Genomic DNA, 16,042 nt, shown 5'->3' on the forward strand with positions numbered 1-16,042 from the left:
CCTCCCTAAGCCTTTTGTTGCGCATCGGAAGTAGGCTTGCCAACTCCCAGGTGGGGGCTGAAGATCTCTCGCTAGTAGACAGCAGAGATCAGTTCACCTTCAGAAAATGCCCACTTTGGACGGTGGGCTGCATGGCACTATGTCCCATTGAAGCCCCTCCCCTCCCCAAGCCCCACCCTCCTCAGGCTCCGCCTTGAAAATCTCCAGGTATTTCCCAGAACTGCCAATCTTAATCAGAAGGGAGGAAGGTTTGCACAACTGTGACCAACAAGTGCAGCATTTGGCTTCTCAGTATCAAGGGCTGCAAATCTTGCTCTTTATTCTCCCTCCCACAGTCTTCATTTCTCTTCTCCCCCTCCCTTCTGCTTGTATTTTATTTGATCTTCTTCACTCTGAACTCACACTTAAGGCATTCAATAAAGAGTGATGAGGGAGATGGGTTTTAGAAGTGTGACATACTGGAGGGATCGTCCTCTACAGCAGGGGTGGCCAACGGTAACTCTCCAGATGTTTTTTGCCTACAACTCCATCAGCCCCAGCCACTGACCATGCTGGCTGGTCAATGGCTGGGGCTGATGGGAGTTGTAGGCAAAAAAAAAAATCTGGAGAGCTACCATTGGCCACCCCTGCGCTACGGAATTACTAAAATGCTAGGTTCCCTGGGAATGTTTTCTGAAAACATTCAGGAGTTTTCCAGACTTATCAGTTGCTGCTTGAGATCCAGACCATTTCCTGGAGGAAGAAGAACTCTTTTGGGACTTCTGCATCACGTCCCCCCCCCATTCAACATGGTAAGGGCACAGGCACCTATTGGTTAGTGCCCATGATGAAACGTTCAACTAGACTGGTTGCCAAAGGCGAAGAAGACAAGGTGCTCCTCCTTAAGGTTACTTTGGCTCAGCAGCATTCCCATCCTGTGCTTTCAGGTGGAATGCTCTCCCTCTAGCACCTGGCACATCTCACCACCAGTGTTCCACGTAAACTGAGTTGGTGTGAACTTGCTTTAGCCTCCCGCTCACACATTTTTGTCTCAGCTCAGGAAAAACAGCCCCAGAGCAAACTGATTTATGCAGTAGCTCGCGACTTTAATGCCAGTAGCTCACAAAATAGAATTTTTGCTCACGAGACTCCACAACCTAGAGGGAGTATTGCTCACCACCACACTCCCTTCGCTCACTGCACTCCCTCTGCCCTAACCGCCTTGTGTACTCTTTGGGGATTGCTTTGTGCTGCTGGAAAAATTCTCTCTCTATCCTCTGGTCCCATTCCCTACAGAGAGCATTAACCCCACCCCCTCGCTTCTAGGAATGATCAGCCATCAGCTTGGGCCACATTTCCATTTTTATTCCAATGACGACACAGGCAGAGGTGGGGGATGCAAACAAAGAGGCAGACAGAAGGGCCCAACCCAGTTCCCTTTAGCAGAGAAGCAGAGGGCTGCAGTGTCCAGTCCTGGTACCTCCTCCCATCCCCTCTGGGCCAGCAGCCAACCAGCATTGACCATACACGACATCCATTCACACAGCAGTAGGGGAATTTGGCAGCTGGAATGGGTGGGAGACGGGGTATCTCCTCGCTGTGGGAAGAGATGTAGAAAAAGTCACTGCCACACACCCCTCCCTCCCCCCACGGCCCCCCCACATCTCTGTAACCCTAACATCTCCAAACAATATGGACACTCTGTGTTCTTGGCTCCAGGCAGATCTAAGGTCCCTCACTCCTGCCGGCTACATGCTCAGGACCCCGTGATCCTGAAGGCAAGTTCCCTGGTTCCCCACAGGGTTGGACCCCTTTGCATGCAAGGGCAAATGTTCCCCTCCCAAGAGGTCTCCACAACTTGCCAGTCCGCCAGGAAGGGGGGGGGGGAGCCGTTCTCCAAGCAGCTCCCTCCTTCCTCCTCCACGGCTTTCAGAGACCCTGCGATCCCAGTTGTCCCAGGAGTGGCAATCTGGTCTCTAGTTGGGAAGGTCGTCCACGGCAGCTGACGGGGGCTCCTCTCCCTCTCCGCTGAGCAAGACCAGCTGGATGGCCTTGGGGACGTTTTCAAAGAGAGCGGCCCGGTTCTGCTGCTCGCCCTTCTTGACCCAGTGTCCGTAGATGCGGAAGGCGCAGGCATCGATCAGTTTGCGCACCCCCTTGAGCCCGTAAGGGTCGGACATCAGCAGCTCCTTGGTGACCGGCCGCACCCGTCGGTAGTTGGAGAATATGCGGATGGAGGCCCTGACCGTCCACGCGGCCACCTGCCATGGAGAGAGGAGGGAATAATCTCAAGCAACAAGTAGCACAAGCGGCTTCTTAAGTGGGAAGCAAACAAATGCTGGAAAGCTGGATGGGGGAAAAGCGGTCTCTCTTCATGCTCTTCTCCTTTCTGTCCCCTCCCAACATACAGATACGCCCCTGTCTCAAGAAGTGTTACGTGCTCAGAACAGACACCAGTCTGGTTCAATTGTGAGAGCATAGGAGAAGAGAAAAGGGGAGGGGAGAAAGAGCTCTACAGCGTTCAGAAAACCAGTAGGATTTAATTAATTTAACTAATGGTTACTCTTCAATTAAATCTGTATGGGAAATGCATGCAAAACCACCAACAGGAAAGATTTCCATTTTCTGTAGAAGATGAAAGTTCCAGCCAACAAGAGCAGGGAGAGACAGAAGACAGCACTGGAGCCAAGACAAAGGCTGGGAGATAAATGCAGGGATGTTGGGCAGTAGGAGAAAACAACCCTACAAGAGTTCATCCTTTTGCAGAAGGGCTGAATCAGAGCAGTGACTGGCAGAGTCCAATAGATAATGGATCTGAGGGTGGGGCAAAGTAAATAAATAAAAAGGAGAGGCTTACTCTGAATTTGTGGAAGGGGCTGAAGTGCTGGAGCTCACGGCTGCCGCAGCGCTGGAAGAACGAGTGCTGGAGCGCCTGCTCAGCGGTCAAGCGTTGCACTGGGTCCACTTGCAACAATCGAGAGATCTGGAAGAGACAAGTTAGGAGGTGCTGGGGGGAACAGAGGCAGGCTGTGGGTTAGGCAAATGTCATTACAAAGGGTGGCTTGGCCAAAGAGATCTGCAATTACTTTCTGAGCCTTTTCACTGAATTCCAGTCACAAGGATTTGGCTTTCCTGGATGGGGGTGAGGTGGACACGACCACATACACAGTGCCCTAGGTACTGCAGCAGGTAAGATAAGCTGGGATTCACGTGTATCATCTTACCAGGTCCTTGACTGTATCGGACCGGTCATCCCATTCCGGAGAACCAAACTGGTACTGCCCCTCCATGATCATCCGAAGCATCAGCATTTGCTTGCGGTGCCAGAAAGGGGGGGAGCCAGCCAGGAGGGTAAAGAAGATGACTCCGCAGGCCCAGCTGGGATGTGGGGAGAAGAGAAAGGTCTCTTACATTCAAAAAACAGTTGAGAGAGCGGCAGCAGCCTGATGAGCACTGCATACAACTTTGACAGTTTTTTAGAATCTCAACTGTTTCAGAATTTGGTGGGGGGGGGGTTGTTTTGTTTTTTAAGAAGATGCCCCTTCTGAATAACGTCATGCTGTCAGCATTCTGGCTAATCATGAAGGCAAATCCAGCAGGCCACTTCTGATGAACTACTAGACCTCGCTGGTGCTGACCGCAGCCTAGGACTGGGCCCAGGGTAAAAAGAAGGGGTTTTGATCCCTTTAGGACAGCCAGAGGTACATACATTCCGTACCCCAAAACCTCCCATACAAACGGATCACCTCTCCCTGAACTTGTCAGGTGTACCATGACTCCCAAGCTTGCGTTCTGAGGCTTCATCAAGGGGTTAAAAAAAACCCCTGTCAAATGGTTTTTAAAAACTGCAAAGTTTGCCGCTTTCAGAATAAAGGAAAGGTAAATGTGAAAGTACCAGTTGTGTCCGACTCTGGGGTGCTGCCACATCACGGCGTTTTCACGGCAGACTTTTTTAATGGGGTGGTTTGCCATTGCCTTCCCCGTCATCTACACTTTCCCCCCAGCAAGCTGGGTACTCATTTTACCGACCTCGGAAGGATAGAAGGCTAAGTCAACCTTAAGCCAGCTACCAGAACCCAGCTTCCACTGGGATCAAACTCAGGTCGTGAGTGGAGAGCTTGGACTGCAGTATTGCAGCTTTACCACTGCACCAAAAATTTTGCATGGTCTGCAGTGGTATCTGTATCACCAGCTGTAAAACATTGTCCAGGAATTTAGGATTCTCTTCAGATCACAAGCTCAGGACTCAGAGTAGACTTAGTTAGAGGAGACAGACAGGCTTAGAAGGCAAATATACTGGCAATATTCCCTCAAAGCTGTGAAGTCTTGTGAGCATGAGCGACTGGCATTAAAGTTGTGAGCTACTGGCATAACTTAGTTGGCTCTGGGGCCATTTTTCCTGAGTTATGATAAAAATTGTGCAAGCTGAAGGCTAAAAACTTGTGAGCTAGCTCACACTAACTCAGCTCAGAGTGAACACTGACTGGCACCCCCCTCCCCAAAAAAATAAAACCTTCCCAGAATCAGCCTAAGAGCCTGGGGCCTACTCCAAGTTCCTGTCATGGCAACCGGCCATTCCTTGACTCCCGCCTCCCCAGAGGCCCTCCTCCACATCCTTCCCTCCAAGGACAGGACTTCATGTCACTCACAGGTCCACCTCCTTCCCATAGCCAGAGTGAGTCTCGTCCATGGAGCATTTAAGGATCTCTGGGGCCAAGTAGCCAGGAGTTCCACAGAGTTCTGTCAGGGGATTTGGGAAACAGATGTTGAGAAAACTCAGAGGCCCAGTGCCCCTCCTGTCCACATCTTAGTTCAGAGATTCTGTTAGCAGGAAGACAGACATGGGCATGCAACCCCCCCCCCCACCCATAAGGCTGGCCTTATGGTGCAGAATGGGCCTCCATCCCCCTCCCCAACCTGGCCCGTCCACTCTTCTCCACCTCGCAGTTTCTCTCCTGGCTCCAGGTGGCAGGAGAAGCCAAAATCGGAGAGCTTGATGTTTAGCTGGTCGTCCATGAGAATGTTCTCGGGCTTGAGGTCCCGATGGATGATGTTGTTCGCGTGAAGGTAGCTCACGGCCTCCAAAAGGGCTCGCATGATGCACCTGCGAGAGAGGAAGCAGAGCCTTGTCTCCTGTGCATCCCCTCGCTCCTACCGGCATCAGAGGCCCACAGCAGAAAGCAGAAGGGGGCTGGAGCAGGCAGGTCTGGATTCAATCAGAAGGACCCCTTACCTGGTCTCTTTCTCACTAAGGGTCACCTTCTCGGTAAGATAGTCAAAAAGCTCTCCACGCCTCATCCTGCAGAGGGAACACAGGACCTGGGGTAAATCCACTTGCAACAACTTTCTTAGAGAAGCCATGTTGGATAAGTCCATGGCCCATCCTGTCCAGCACTCTGTGTCACACAGTGGCCAAAAAACCCAGGTGCCATCCGGAGGTCCACCAGTGGGGCCAGGACACTAGAAGCCCTCCCACTGTTGCCTCCCCCAAGCACCAAGAATACAGAGCATCACTGCCCCAGACAGAGAGTTCCATCAATATGCTGTGGCTAATAGCCACTAATGGACCTCTGCTCCATATGTCTATCCAATCCCCTCTTGAAGCTGTCTATGCTTGCTGCAGCACAGAGGAGAGAATCAGACTCTTCCTCTCTGCAAAACTCAATGACACTTTAGGGGGGAAAGCCAAAGGGCTAATGACAAGTTCAGGAAGATTTGGGTTCAAATCTCACCTTAGATACAGGCTTATTAAGGGGCATTTTGGCAGGGCTATTTGCCTTGAAAGGCACGGTGTAAAAAATCGTAGATTATCGACAGTTGTGTTGACTGAACATTAAGTAAGGTACAAAGGAGAAGCAGTAAGCACACAGTAGGGTGGGTCTGAAAGAAACATCAGTTCAGCCCACAGAATCTGGGAATCCCAGCACATACCAGGTGCCCTCCCCTTTCCAGTAATTATTGCCTCCTAAAGGTAAAGGTAGTCCCCCGTGCAAACACCAGTTGTTTTCAACTCTGGGGTGACGCTGCTTTTACAACATTTTCACGGCAGACTTTTTATGGGGTGGTTTGCCATTGCCTTCCCCAGTCATCTACACTTTCCCCCCAGCAAGCTGGGTACTCATTTGACCGACCCCGGAAGGAAGGAAGGCTGAGTCAACCTTGAACCAGCTACCTGAACCCAGCTTCCACCGGGATCAAACTCAGGTTGGGAGCATAGCTTGGTCTGCAGTACTGCAGCGTTACCACTCTGCGCCACCTACAAATACAATTTCTCCTCCCAGCCTCACTCCCAGCTCCCTCTCTGAAGGCTGCCTCATACATTATTCTAGTAGCCCTGATCTCTGAGTCAGAAGAAGCCAGTGCCCAACAGCATGCAAAGGGAAGCAGCACCCTTGATGAAGCCAGCACCTGCAACAGCTGGAAAGGCTATTTCCCATCCCAGCTCCTGTTTTCAGTGGATTGTTACTTACAAGTCAAATACCAGGAACATGAAGGTGGATGACTCATAGGAATCTATAAGAGTAACTGGAGGGAAAAGAAAATAAAGAGAGGAGGGACTGAGCAGCTGTGGCATTGTTTCCTTCAGCATACCCAAGGAAACAAAAACAGCACTGACAGAACACAAGCATTACAACCCAGTGGAAGCCCACAAAACAATGAAGAGATGTCCAGTAAGGAAAACAGCAACGTACAGACCAGTCACTGTTCATCATTTGCTATAACAAGGAGGAGGGGGATATCTTTTGTGGGGCCAAATTACCATAATTAAGCAGGATTCGGGGCAACTCATTGATAAAGGGGTGAATTACAGACCACAGTGCTGATCTTGGGAGTTTGAGGGATGAGACAACACAGCAGTACTACGGATGTGAGATGTCACTACGAGAATACTGGGATGGATCCTGCAATTAGAAGCACTGGAGTGAAATGGCTAGATGACGAGAGTCAGGGTTAAGCCTGTTCAGCACTACGTTAGGGAGAATATTGATGTTTCACGTGGGGGAGAGGGCTATGGTTGCAAAGAGTCATGACTCACTGATGTAGGGATGACCGGAGACCTGCCGCAAAATCTCAATCTCTTTGCCTGTAGACAGGCGCACCTCCTCCAGCTGCTGGGGGGTCATGCGCTCCGGGGTTAGCTCGATAATCTTTACCGCATACTCCTGGCCTGTCTGTTTGTGGATGCAGCGCCGGACCACACTGCTCACACCCCTGCAAGGAAGCACAAACAAACAGCAGAGAGGGAGAGTTCCTAGAAATGCTAAGGACCTCCTCTTTTTTTATGAGGGAAATCAGCAGATGTAGACTGAGGTAGAGCTATTTAGGAGCAAGATTCCCACAAAGTGTATACCGGTAATAATCCAGAGAGAAATAAACTTTGAAATGACCAAATGAATTGACTAGAGAAAAGGATTTTATTAAAAACGAAAGTAATATAATTTAAAAAAACCCACACAATTAAACTAACACAAAAAACAAGAACACCAGAAAGACAGGCTTTTAGCGGAGTGGATAGGGATAAAAGGAAGTACTTCTTCACCCAAAGGGTGATTAACATGTGGAATTCACTGCCACAGGAGGTGGTGGCAGCTACAAGCATAGCCAGCTTCAAGAGGGGATTGGATAAAAATATGGAGCAGAGGTCCATCAGTGGCTATTAGCCACAGCGTATTGTTGGAACTCTCTGTCTGGGGCAGTGATGCTCTGTATTTTTGGTGCTTTGGGGGGGGGTGGCAAAGTGGAAGGGCTTCTAGCCCCACTTGTGAACCTCCTGATGGCACTTGGGTGGGGGTTTTTTGGGCCACTGTGTGACACAGAGTGTTGGACTGGAAGGGCCACTGGCCTGATCCAACATGGCTTCTCTTACGTTCTTAGTAAGATTCGTGGGGGAAAGAGGTTGATAAGTTACCTGCCTGCAGTGTGAAAGTTCATGGAGCAAAGAAGCAGAACAGTCAGTGCTCTACTGTGGAAGGGACCCAAACAGTTTGGGGGTACAAGTCTGAAGCAAGATGAGACACACACAGCATGTTCTGAGTGCCTCTTTAAGTAGGCAAAAATATATCTCGAGGCGTAAGTGGGTCAGGATGTTCCTTGGAACAATGCATGATTAGATTATGGGGCTGTGAGACAATGTATGCAAAGAAGAGCAGCTGGGTGCTGCTGAGACAGACAAAGGGTCACAGGAAGCCAGGATGATGGGTTTGGGTCTACCTACTAGGTGTTGAAGAAGAGCCCCGTGGCGCAGAATGGTAAAGCTGCAATATTGCAGTCCGACCCCTCTGCTCACGACCTGAGTTCAATCCCAGCGAAAGCTGGTTCAGGTAGCCGGCTCGAGGTTGACTCAGCCTTCCATCCTTCCGAGGGAGGTAAAATGAGTACCCAGCTTGCTGGGGGGAAAGTATAGATGACTGGGGAAGGCAATGGCAAACCACCCCTTAAAAACTCTGCCATGAAAACGTGAAAGCAACGTCACCCCAGAGTCAAAAATGACTGGTGTTCGCACAGAGGACTACCTTTACCTTTACTAGGTGTTGATAGCCCATTCCAGAAAGGTGATGGGAGAATAATGAAAGATGGGCGGGATGATTAGATTATTCAAAGGGGAGCAAGAGAGCAATTAATATTGTGGAGCAGGAGTAGGAGAATTGGGAGCAGGAGAATTGGGAGTTGAGAACAGTGTGTTGGTGGGAAATATTGAGACAGATACACCTGAAGGTGTTACTGACCAAAGATAGGTTTGATGGGAGGACAGAGATTCAAGTGAAATACTTTTTTAGTTTATGCATTTCCTGGAGGCTGAGAGGATGATTAGGTTAGCTAGGTGCTTGCTTTCTCTTCAAGCCCAGGGACCACACTTTAGCCAGAGATAAAGGAGATGGAGGCATCCTTATCTGCATCGCTAAAGGCTTGTATGTGCTGTGCCTAGAGGTCACAACATTGCTGAGAGCTGGACCAGCTGGACCAGAGTGTTGTCAGACTCCATTTTGTGTGCTAAGCCTGGCAAAGGGTTTTCAGAGAGTTCCAATATCAGCCATGCCCAGTGCTATCGAGGGTTGCTTGCGCTGTGGTGCAGCCTGTGCCCACCACAAAGCATGGGGCTTATAGGGGTGGTAGCAAAAGAGAGATCAAAGTTCTGAAATGTCAAGGTAGCAGATTTTAGAAACAGAGGGAAATCCTCTCACTCCATACCCATCCTTGGGAAAAAAACCCTCTAAAATTATTTAATCCCAACCAGAAAACAATAAAAATTATATCAAAATGTAGCAACAGTCATGTTAAGTTTAAAGATTAGCATCTATGAAACGTTTAAGAACATAAGAGAAGCCATGTTGAATCAGGCCAATGGCCCATCCAGTCCAACGCTCTGTGTCACACAGTGGCCAAAAAACCCCAAGTGCCACCAGGAGGTCCATCAGTGGGGCCAGGACACTAGAAGTCCTCCCACTGTGCCCCCCCAAGCACTCAGAATATACAGCATCAGTGTCCCAGACAGAGAGTTCCATCAATATGCTGTGGCTAATAGCCACTGATGGACCTCTGCTCCATATGCTTATCCAATCCCCTCTTGAAGCTGGCTATGCTTGTAGCTGCCACCACCTCCTGTGGCAGTGAATTCCATGTGTTAATCACCCTTTGGGTGAAGAAGTACTTCCTTTTATCAGTTCTAACCTGACTGCTCAGTAATTTTAGTTTCCAAATGTGTGCAAGTGCAATTGTCAACTATATGCCAAACGTTTAAATGCCAATAAGGTTGTAAAATCCTCAGTCAAGGATCAATAAATACAGAATACCAAACTGATACGAGTAATTTCTTCCTCCTTCAAAGAGGGAATAACAGGACAGGCCCAAGGCATATATGTCCTATAAGTTACAGCACCAGAAATTAGGCACTTTACTGAGTCCTTTACTACAAAGGGATGAGGTGTCCAGTATACCCTAAACATAAGTTCTGAATAAGTCGCAGCTGAAGGCCCACAGAACAGGTACAAAATGTAGGGCAATACTCCATGGCTTTAGCAAAAAAATAGTCAATCTGGTTCCTTATTCCATTCCTTTCTGGGACTTCACACATCATATTTATGGATCAGCACCAAATATTTCTAAACCAGTATTGCAGGTTTCAATTTCCGCATTGATTCAATGAGAGTTTCCAAAATGTAGGGAGATTCTGAAGCTGTTAGTGCAACAGGGTTATATTTAGATACTGACAACTGTTGCAGTTGTAAATAGAGCCACTCCACAGAAGCTGACTCGCCATGCCCCTCTGACACGATTTCCTCCTCCCCATCCTTGCCCACACTATACCTGCCAATGACGTCCTTAGGATCATACTTCTGGTAAAACTCCTTCGCTCCAGCCCAGTCTGGGAGTTCGTCATCAAGGCCCACGTCCCGGGTCATCCTGCCACAGGAGTGGAGGGGATGCGGAGAGGAGACCTGAAAAGCCAGAGGAGTCCAGAGGAGACGTTTTCAAACTGCTGGGTGTCACCAGGGCAAATTATTCCACGTCAAGCACATACAGCTTGCCTCCACCTCTGAAGACGACTGGGGAGAGAGGCTGGGAAGGAACACAGTGTAGGGCTTCGGAGAGGGCAAATAAGGCAGTAAAGGCAAGAAGCAGAGAGGGCTGTTGGGTGAAGTGGCTGAAGAAGACATACCGGTCAGCACTTCGAGGCCAATCTCGCACTAGATTTGTCATCCCTGTCCCCAAGCCTGATTTTCTATGCTAGAATCCCAGAATCATAAAGTCATAGAGTTGGTTTCTATGATTCCATGATTCTAGTGTAGAATGCCAGTTTGGGGAAAGGGCTGGACCAGGGTTAAAGGTCTAGTGCAGATTTGGCCGCATTGTTTAATCAGGCAGAAGAGCTCTCTCTCTTGACTTGAGCAACACCCGACACCTGTGCGAGCCGCATCTTTTGATGAGGATCCTTTTTTGGACCCTCAGACAGAGTGAACATCAACAGACTGGTGGTGGAAAGTGCCATCAAGTCGCAGCTGACTTAGGACAACCCTGTAGGCTTTTCAAGGCAAGAGATGCTCAGAGGTGGCTTGCCTTTGCCTGCTTTCCACACAGCAGCCCTGGACTTCCTTTATGGCCTCCCCTCCAAGAACTAATCAGAGCGACCCTGTTTAATTTCTGAGATCTGACAAGATGAGCCCTCACAGCAATGCCACAGGTGCAAAGTCCTGCTAAGTGGAAAGAATGTACACCCACCCGCCCCCCATCAAAGAGGAATCCTAAAGCAGCACCGTCAGAGCAGCCATTGGTTCGTAACTTCACTGAAGACCCAAATCTAGCCTACCATCCTGCCTCAGTGGATGCAGGGATGGGACAAATTCCAGCCCCCATCTATTTCTTTCGAAGTCAAGGAGCTCTGAGCAGCGTTCAAGCCTCACAACAACCCTGTTAGGGAGACTAGGCCAAAGGACAGAGACTTGCCAAATGCTATCCACTAACTTTCATAGCGGAGCAGGGATTTCAGCCCAGGTCTCATTAGGTCAAGTCCCATGAGATTTAGGACAACCCAGATTGTGAGATTTGACATGAGTGAGTTTGCCAGTTTTACACTTTAGCCATAAGTGTTGTACTGTATGGGAAGGTGGCATGGTATAGCTCAGGGGTGGCCAAACTTGCTAAACGTAAGAGCCACACAGAATGAACGTCAGACGTTTGAGAGCCACAAGACAGGCAGGCAGGAAATAGATGGGGAAGGAGGAGGAGGGAGGGGGGAAAGAAAGCAATTTTAACTGCATTCTCCAAGTTGCTGACTGGCTTGGCTTGGAGAAGTGATTTAAAGAGAGAAATGCTTTATCCAAGTCAGTCGATATGGCAGTAGAGAGCCACAGCATATGTGTGAAAGAGCCACATGTGGCTCCCGAGCCACAATTTGGCCACCCCTGGTATAGCCCAATCTCTTCAGATCTCAGAAGCTAAGCAGGGTCAGCCTTGGTTAGTACTTGGATGGGAGACCTCCGAGGAAGACTGCAGAGAAAGGCAATAGCAAACCCACCCCTGCTTCTCACTTGCCTCAAAAGCCCCTTGCTGGGGGCAACATAATTCAGCTAGGACTTGATGGCACTTATACATACACCCCAGAGTGGTACTGACATCCGTTCCAACACCAACCCAGCCCACCGTCAAAAACCACAAACATGCACTGAAGGCAAGTAGACTGGGGAAGCAGAAACAGAATCTCTCCTTTGACGGCCCAGGTTAAACACTAAGGTACGAAAATCCAGAAACAATCCAGACGACAGGACCTGAAATATCCAGTCTCTCCCACAAGATCCCCAAACCCCTGAAATCCACTATTTCAACACCCCCCTCCAAAAAAAATACCCACAGGCCTCTGTGGCTTAGCTATTAGTGTTGGACGACGATCCGGGAAAGCCATGTTTGAATCCCACACTCTGCCACGGAAGCTTGTTGGGTGACTTTGGGCCAGTCACATACTCTCAGCCTAGCCTCCTTGACTGGGTTATTGTGAAGATAAAACGAAGGGACACAGAGCATTTTTTGTAGTAGCAACTCCTTTGCATATTAAGCCACACACCCCTGATGTAGCCAGTCCTCCAAGAGCTTACAGGGCTCTTAGTGCAGGGCCTAGTGCAGGAGTGGCCAAATTGTGGCTCGGGAGCCACATGTGGCTCTTTCACACACATTGTGTGGCTCTTTAAGCCTCCACTGCTCCACTGGCTGGCTTGGAGAAGGAAATTTGTCTCTTTAAATCACTTCTCCAAGCCAAGCCAGCCAGTGGCTTGGAGAATGCATTAAAAGTTAAAGTTGTTTTCTTTCCATATCTCTCTCCCCATCTAGTTTCCTTCCTTCCCACAAACATCTGATGTTCATGTCTTGTGGCTCTCAAACATCTGACATTCATTCTATGCGGCTCTTACATTAAGAAAGTTTGGCCACCCCTGGCCTAGTGTAATGAACAATCCTCCAATCTTGGAGGATTGGCTACATCAGGGTTGTGTGGCCTAATATGCAAAGGAGTTCCTGCTACAAAAAAAGCCCTGGGTGGGAGAACCTTGTAAGTTGCTTTGGGTCCCCACTGGCAAGAAAACTGGGGCATATGTAATGAATAAATAAAATCCGGTCCTGTGAAAAAAACCAGAGGAGGGGACCTGATCCATTGACCCAGCTGTTATCTGACAGTGGCCCTACAAGCCAAGAATGCCAGAGGGTTGATAGCATTTGTCAGTAAGAGGAAGGAAGAACCGGGGTGGGGGAAGCTGCTCTCCACCCCCCCACACACATCCCGCGTCCAGTAGAACCGGCGGCACACATGACAGCCTAGCAAAGTTCCTCCTACTGGCCACTTGCTGTAATTGCAAGCCTCTCCGAACAGGAAATATTGGCCTTCCTGCCTTGTTCAGCGAGCTCCAGTTCCTGTAAACACAGCCTTCTATTTTCAATGGTTGCCATTCCTTTGTCCCCACACTGGTTTTAATTTCCCTGTTGTCTCAATTTGATCTAACTGTACACCAAACGTAGTATTTCAGGAGAAAAGCCAGAGAACCATACAGAGTTACAGCAATCTTACCCAGCAGCATGGTTAAGCTTTAGGACTGAGTTTATAACGTATCAATAGAATATGACAGTGAAGTGACGCTCTTTGAATGCTTACGGAAAGCAGTATCTAAATAGTGATTAACAACATTATGAAGCATGTAGGGGTCGAGGTAAGCACCCCTGAAAGGCAAATTCCCTCTAGCCTGGAAATCTTCCCTTCCCAAACCCTAGGAGCTGATCCATGGCTGCTTAATGACGAGGAGCCGGCACTCTGCTCATGCTCAGAGGTGCTGCCCGCTTCGACCGCAGGGCCTTTGCCTAGAAAAAAAAAAACAGGCTGCGGGACTCCAAGCCCACCAAACGCATTCTGAAGTTCTTCCCCCCGCCCTCGACCCCTTTCCTATCCCCACCCCAAAATACACATGCGCATTCACTCCCCGAGATCCTCACCAGGCGGCGCCTTAATTGGGACTGAGCGAATGACCCCGCGGCAACCGGCGACTCCCAAGCTCCGCCTTTTCCCTCTCTGATTGGTCCGCGGTCTTCGAATGCAGCAGGGAACGACGGGCCCAAAGACCAATCGGCCAAAGAAAAAAGGGGAGGAAAGCGGAGACTGGCGAAAGCAGCGTCCTATGAAAAGAGAGCTGAGAAGGAGGCGGAAGGACAGGGCGGGCTGTTTAGGGTAGGAGCGAATCAAAATCGAGGCGAACAAAAAAGCGGCGATGAAAGAAGGAAGCGACCGTTTCCTATACGCTACAAGGAAGGAGGGGAAAACGGAAAAACCAATAGGAAAATCTCGGAGGCGGGAGCGTTTATACTTGACACAAAAGTCACTCAATGGGCGGTTAGATTTGAGGAGGCGGTGCTCGAAAGCCGAAGGCTGAACAAGGCGGCAGCCAATCAGAAGTGGGGAAAGGGCGGATGCTGAAGAGAAAGGTTATTCGGGGTTTCACAATCGGCGAAAGGAAAGGTTAGAGTGAGGTCACCGTTTGTTTCCGCCTTCTGCCGCTTCCCAGTCACATGACCACACAGGGACTCGCCTCCAGTGGCCTGAAGGCCGGTGACCCAAGGTGACCCCTGGCCCTCAGCCTGGCCTCAGGATTCCAAACCGCCACCTCCACTCCTAGCTGGTATTATAGCGGCAAGGGGGGGGGCACAGGCAGCAGAACAGAGGCCAGTGGAGAGACACCCCTCCACACCCACACACTTCCCTTTGCCTCCTCTATGGCAGCCCCCATAGCTGCATGCAGCTGTTTGGCCTTTGCCTATGTCGAAACATCTTCATTAGGAAAAAGGAAAGGTCCCCTGTGCAAGCACCAGTCGTTTCCGACTCTGCGGTGATGTTGCTTTCACGTTTTCACAGGCAGAAAATGGTTTGCCATTGCGTTCCCCAGTCATCGACACTTTCCCCCCAGCAAGCTGGGTACTCATTTGACCGACCTCGGAAGGATGGAAGGCTGAGTCAACCTCAAGCCCGCTACCTGAAAACCCAGCTTCCGCTTTCAGCTTCATTAGGTTGTATGGTAATTTGCTGTTCGCCTAGGTAGGCATCTGTGTGTCTGTCTACCTACCTACCAATCTATGGTTAATTTCCACTTCTGTGTATCTGAGGAAGTGTGCATGCACACAGAAACTGCTACCCAGAATTAAACTTTGTTGGCCTTAAAGATGTCACTGGATTCAAACTTTGTTCTACAGCTTCAGACCAACACAGCTGCCCACCTGGATTTATCTGCTTCCATCTTTAGTCCCACCCCCCCCCCCCCTCTCTCATTAGGAAAAGCCTATACTGTTTCAGCTGCTGGGCTGGACAAGGTTCAGCTGTACACTGGGGAACACACTGACCTCATGGTAGCCCCTTCCTCTCATATCCTCACCATTCCCTACTTCTTTCTCTCCTTCCCACCCAGCAATCAGCCTTTTAACTGACCGCACCCCCAACTTCAGCTATATTAATTTCTTTCTTTTCTTACGTTATTCCCTGCCTTTCTCCACAATGGGGACCCAAGCAGCTTACGGTACATCATTCTCACAACAGCTCTGCAAGGTAGGTTAGGCCTAAGGTCACCTAGCAGGCTTCCATGGCGGAGTGGGGATTCACACCTGGATCTTCCAGATCCTCATCTGAAACTCTAAACCAGACCCAAACTTGCTTAATGTAAGAGCCACATAGAATAAACATCAGATGGTTGAGAGCCGCAAGACATGAACATCCGGTGGTTGAGAGCCGCAAGTCAGGAAGGCAAATAGATGAGGGAGGGGGAATGGATAGAGAGCTGGAAAGAAAGCAACTTTAAATGCATTCTCCAAGCCACTGGCTGGCTTGGCGAACTGATTTAAAGAGAGAAATGCCTTCTCCAAGTTAGCTGATTGGGCAATGAGGGCTTCAGGAGCCACATGGTATGTGTAAAAGAGCCACAGTTTGGCCACCTCTGCACGCTACACTGCACTGGCTTTTGTGGGGTGGCTGCTGTTCAATAGAAGCAAGTGGCCATGCCCTGGTGAGAAATGCAAGTCATGTGGTTGCAAGTTGCCCCACCTCACT

At 49.6% G+C, this 16,042-nt stretch overlaps 1 protein-coding gene across 1 annotated transcript; it reads right to left on the bottom strand.

Annotated features, from left to right (window-relative positions):
- Window positions 1-1,323: 1,323 nt before the first annotated feature.
- PHKG2 (phosphorylase kinase catalytic subunit gamma 2) lies at window positions 1,324-14,069 on the bottom strand. Its single transcript, XM_060256625.1, has 10 exons — window positions 13,948-14,069; window positions 10,285-10,415; window positions 7,016-7,191; window positions 6,450-6,504; window positions 5,213-5,278; window positions 4,920-5,083; window positions 4,629-4,719; window positions 3,204-3,357; window positions 2,837-2,962; window positions 1,324-2,240 (listed from the first exon to the last, which is right to left on the bottom strand). The coding sequence occupies exons 2-10, from the start codon at window positions 10,377-10,379 to the stop codon at window positions 1,956-1,958; spliced, it is 1,212 nt and encodes a 403-aa protein (XP_060112608.1). The 5' UTR covers window positions 10,380-10,415; window positions 13,948-14,069; the 3' UTR covers window positions 1,324-1,955.
- Between the last annotated feature and the right edge of the window lie 1,973 nt (window positions 14,070-16,042).

The sequence above is a fragment of the Heteronotia binoei genome, chromosome 15 (genome assembly GCF_032191835.1).
Source record: "Heteronotia binoei isolate CCM8104 ecotype False Entrance Well chromosome 15, APGP_CSIRO_Hbin_v1, whole genome shotgun sequence".
In the NCBI taxonomy this organism is placed as follows: Eukaryota; Metazoa; Chordata; class Lepidosauria; order Squamata; family Gekkonidae; genus Heteronotia; species Heteronotia binoei.

Bases quoted from the DNA above. Each gene is read 5' to 3' on its own strand.
- PHKG2 (XM_060256625.1), bottom strand. From the start codon at position 10,379: ATGACCCGGGACGTGGGCCTTGATGACGAACTCCCAGACTGGGCTGGA. The intron at 5,084-5,212 runs GTAAGGGGTCCT...CCTCTCTCGCAG, and splicing joins CTTAGTGAGAAAGAGACCAG to GTGCATCATGCGAGCCCTTT. The intron at 2,963-3,203 runs GTAAGATGATAC...TGTCTCTTCCAG, and splicing joins CCGATACAGTCAAGGACCTG to ATCTCTCGATTGTTGCAAGT.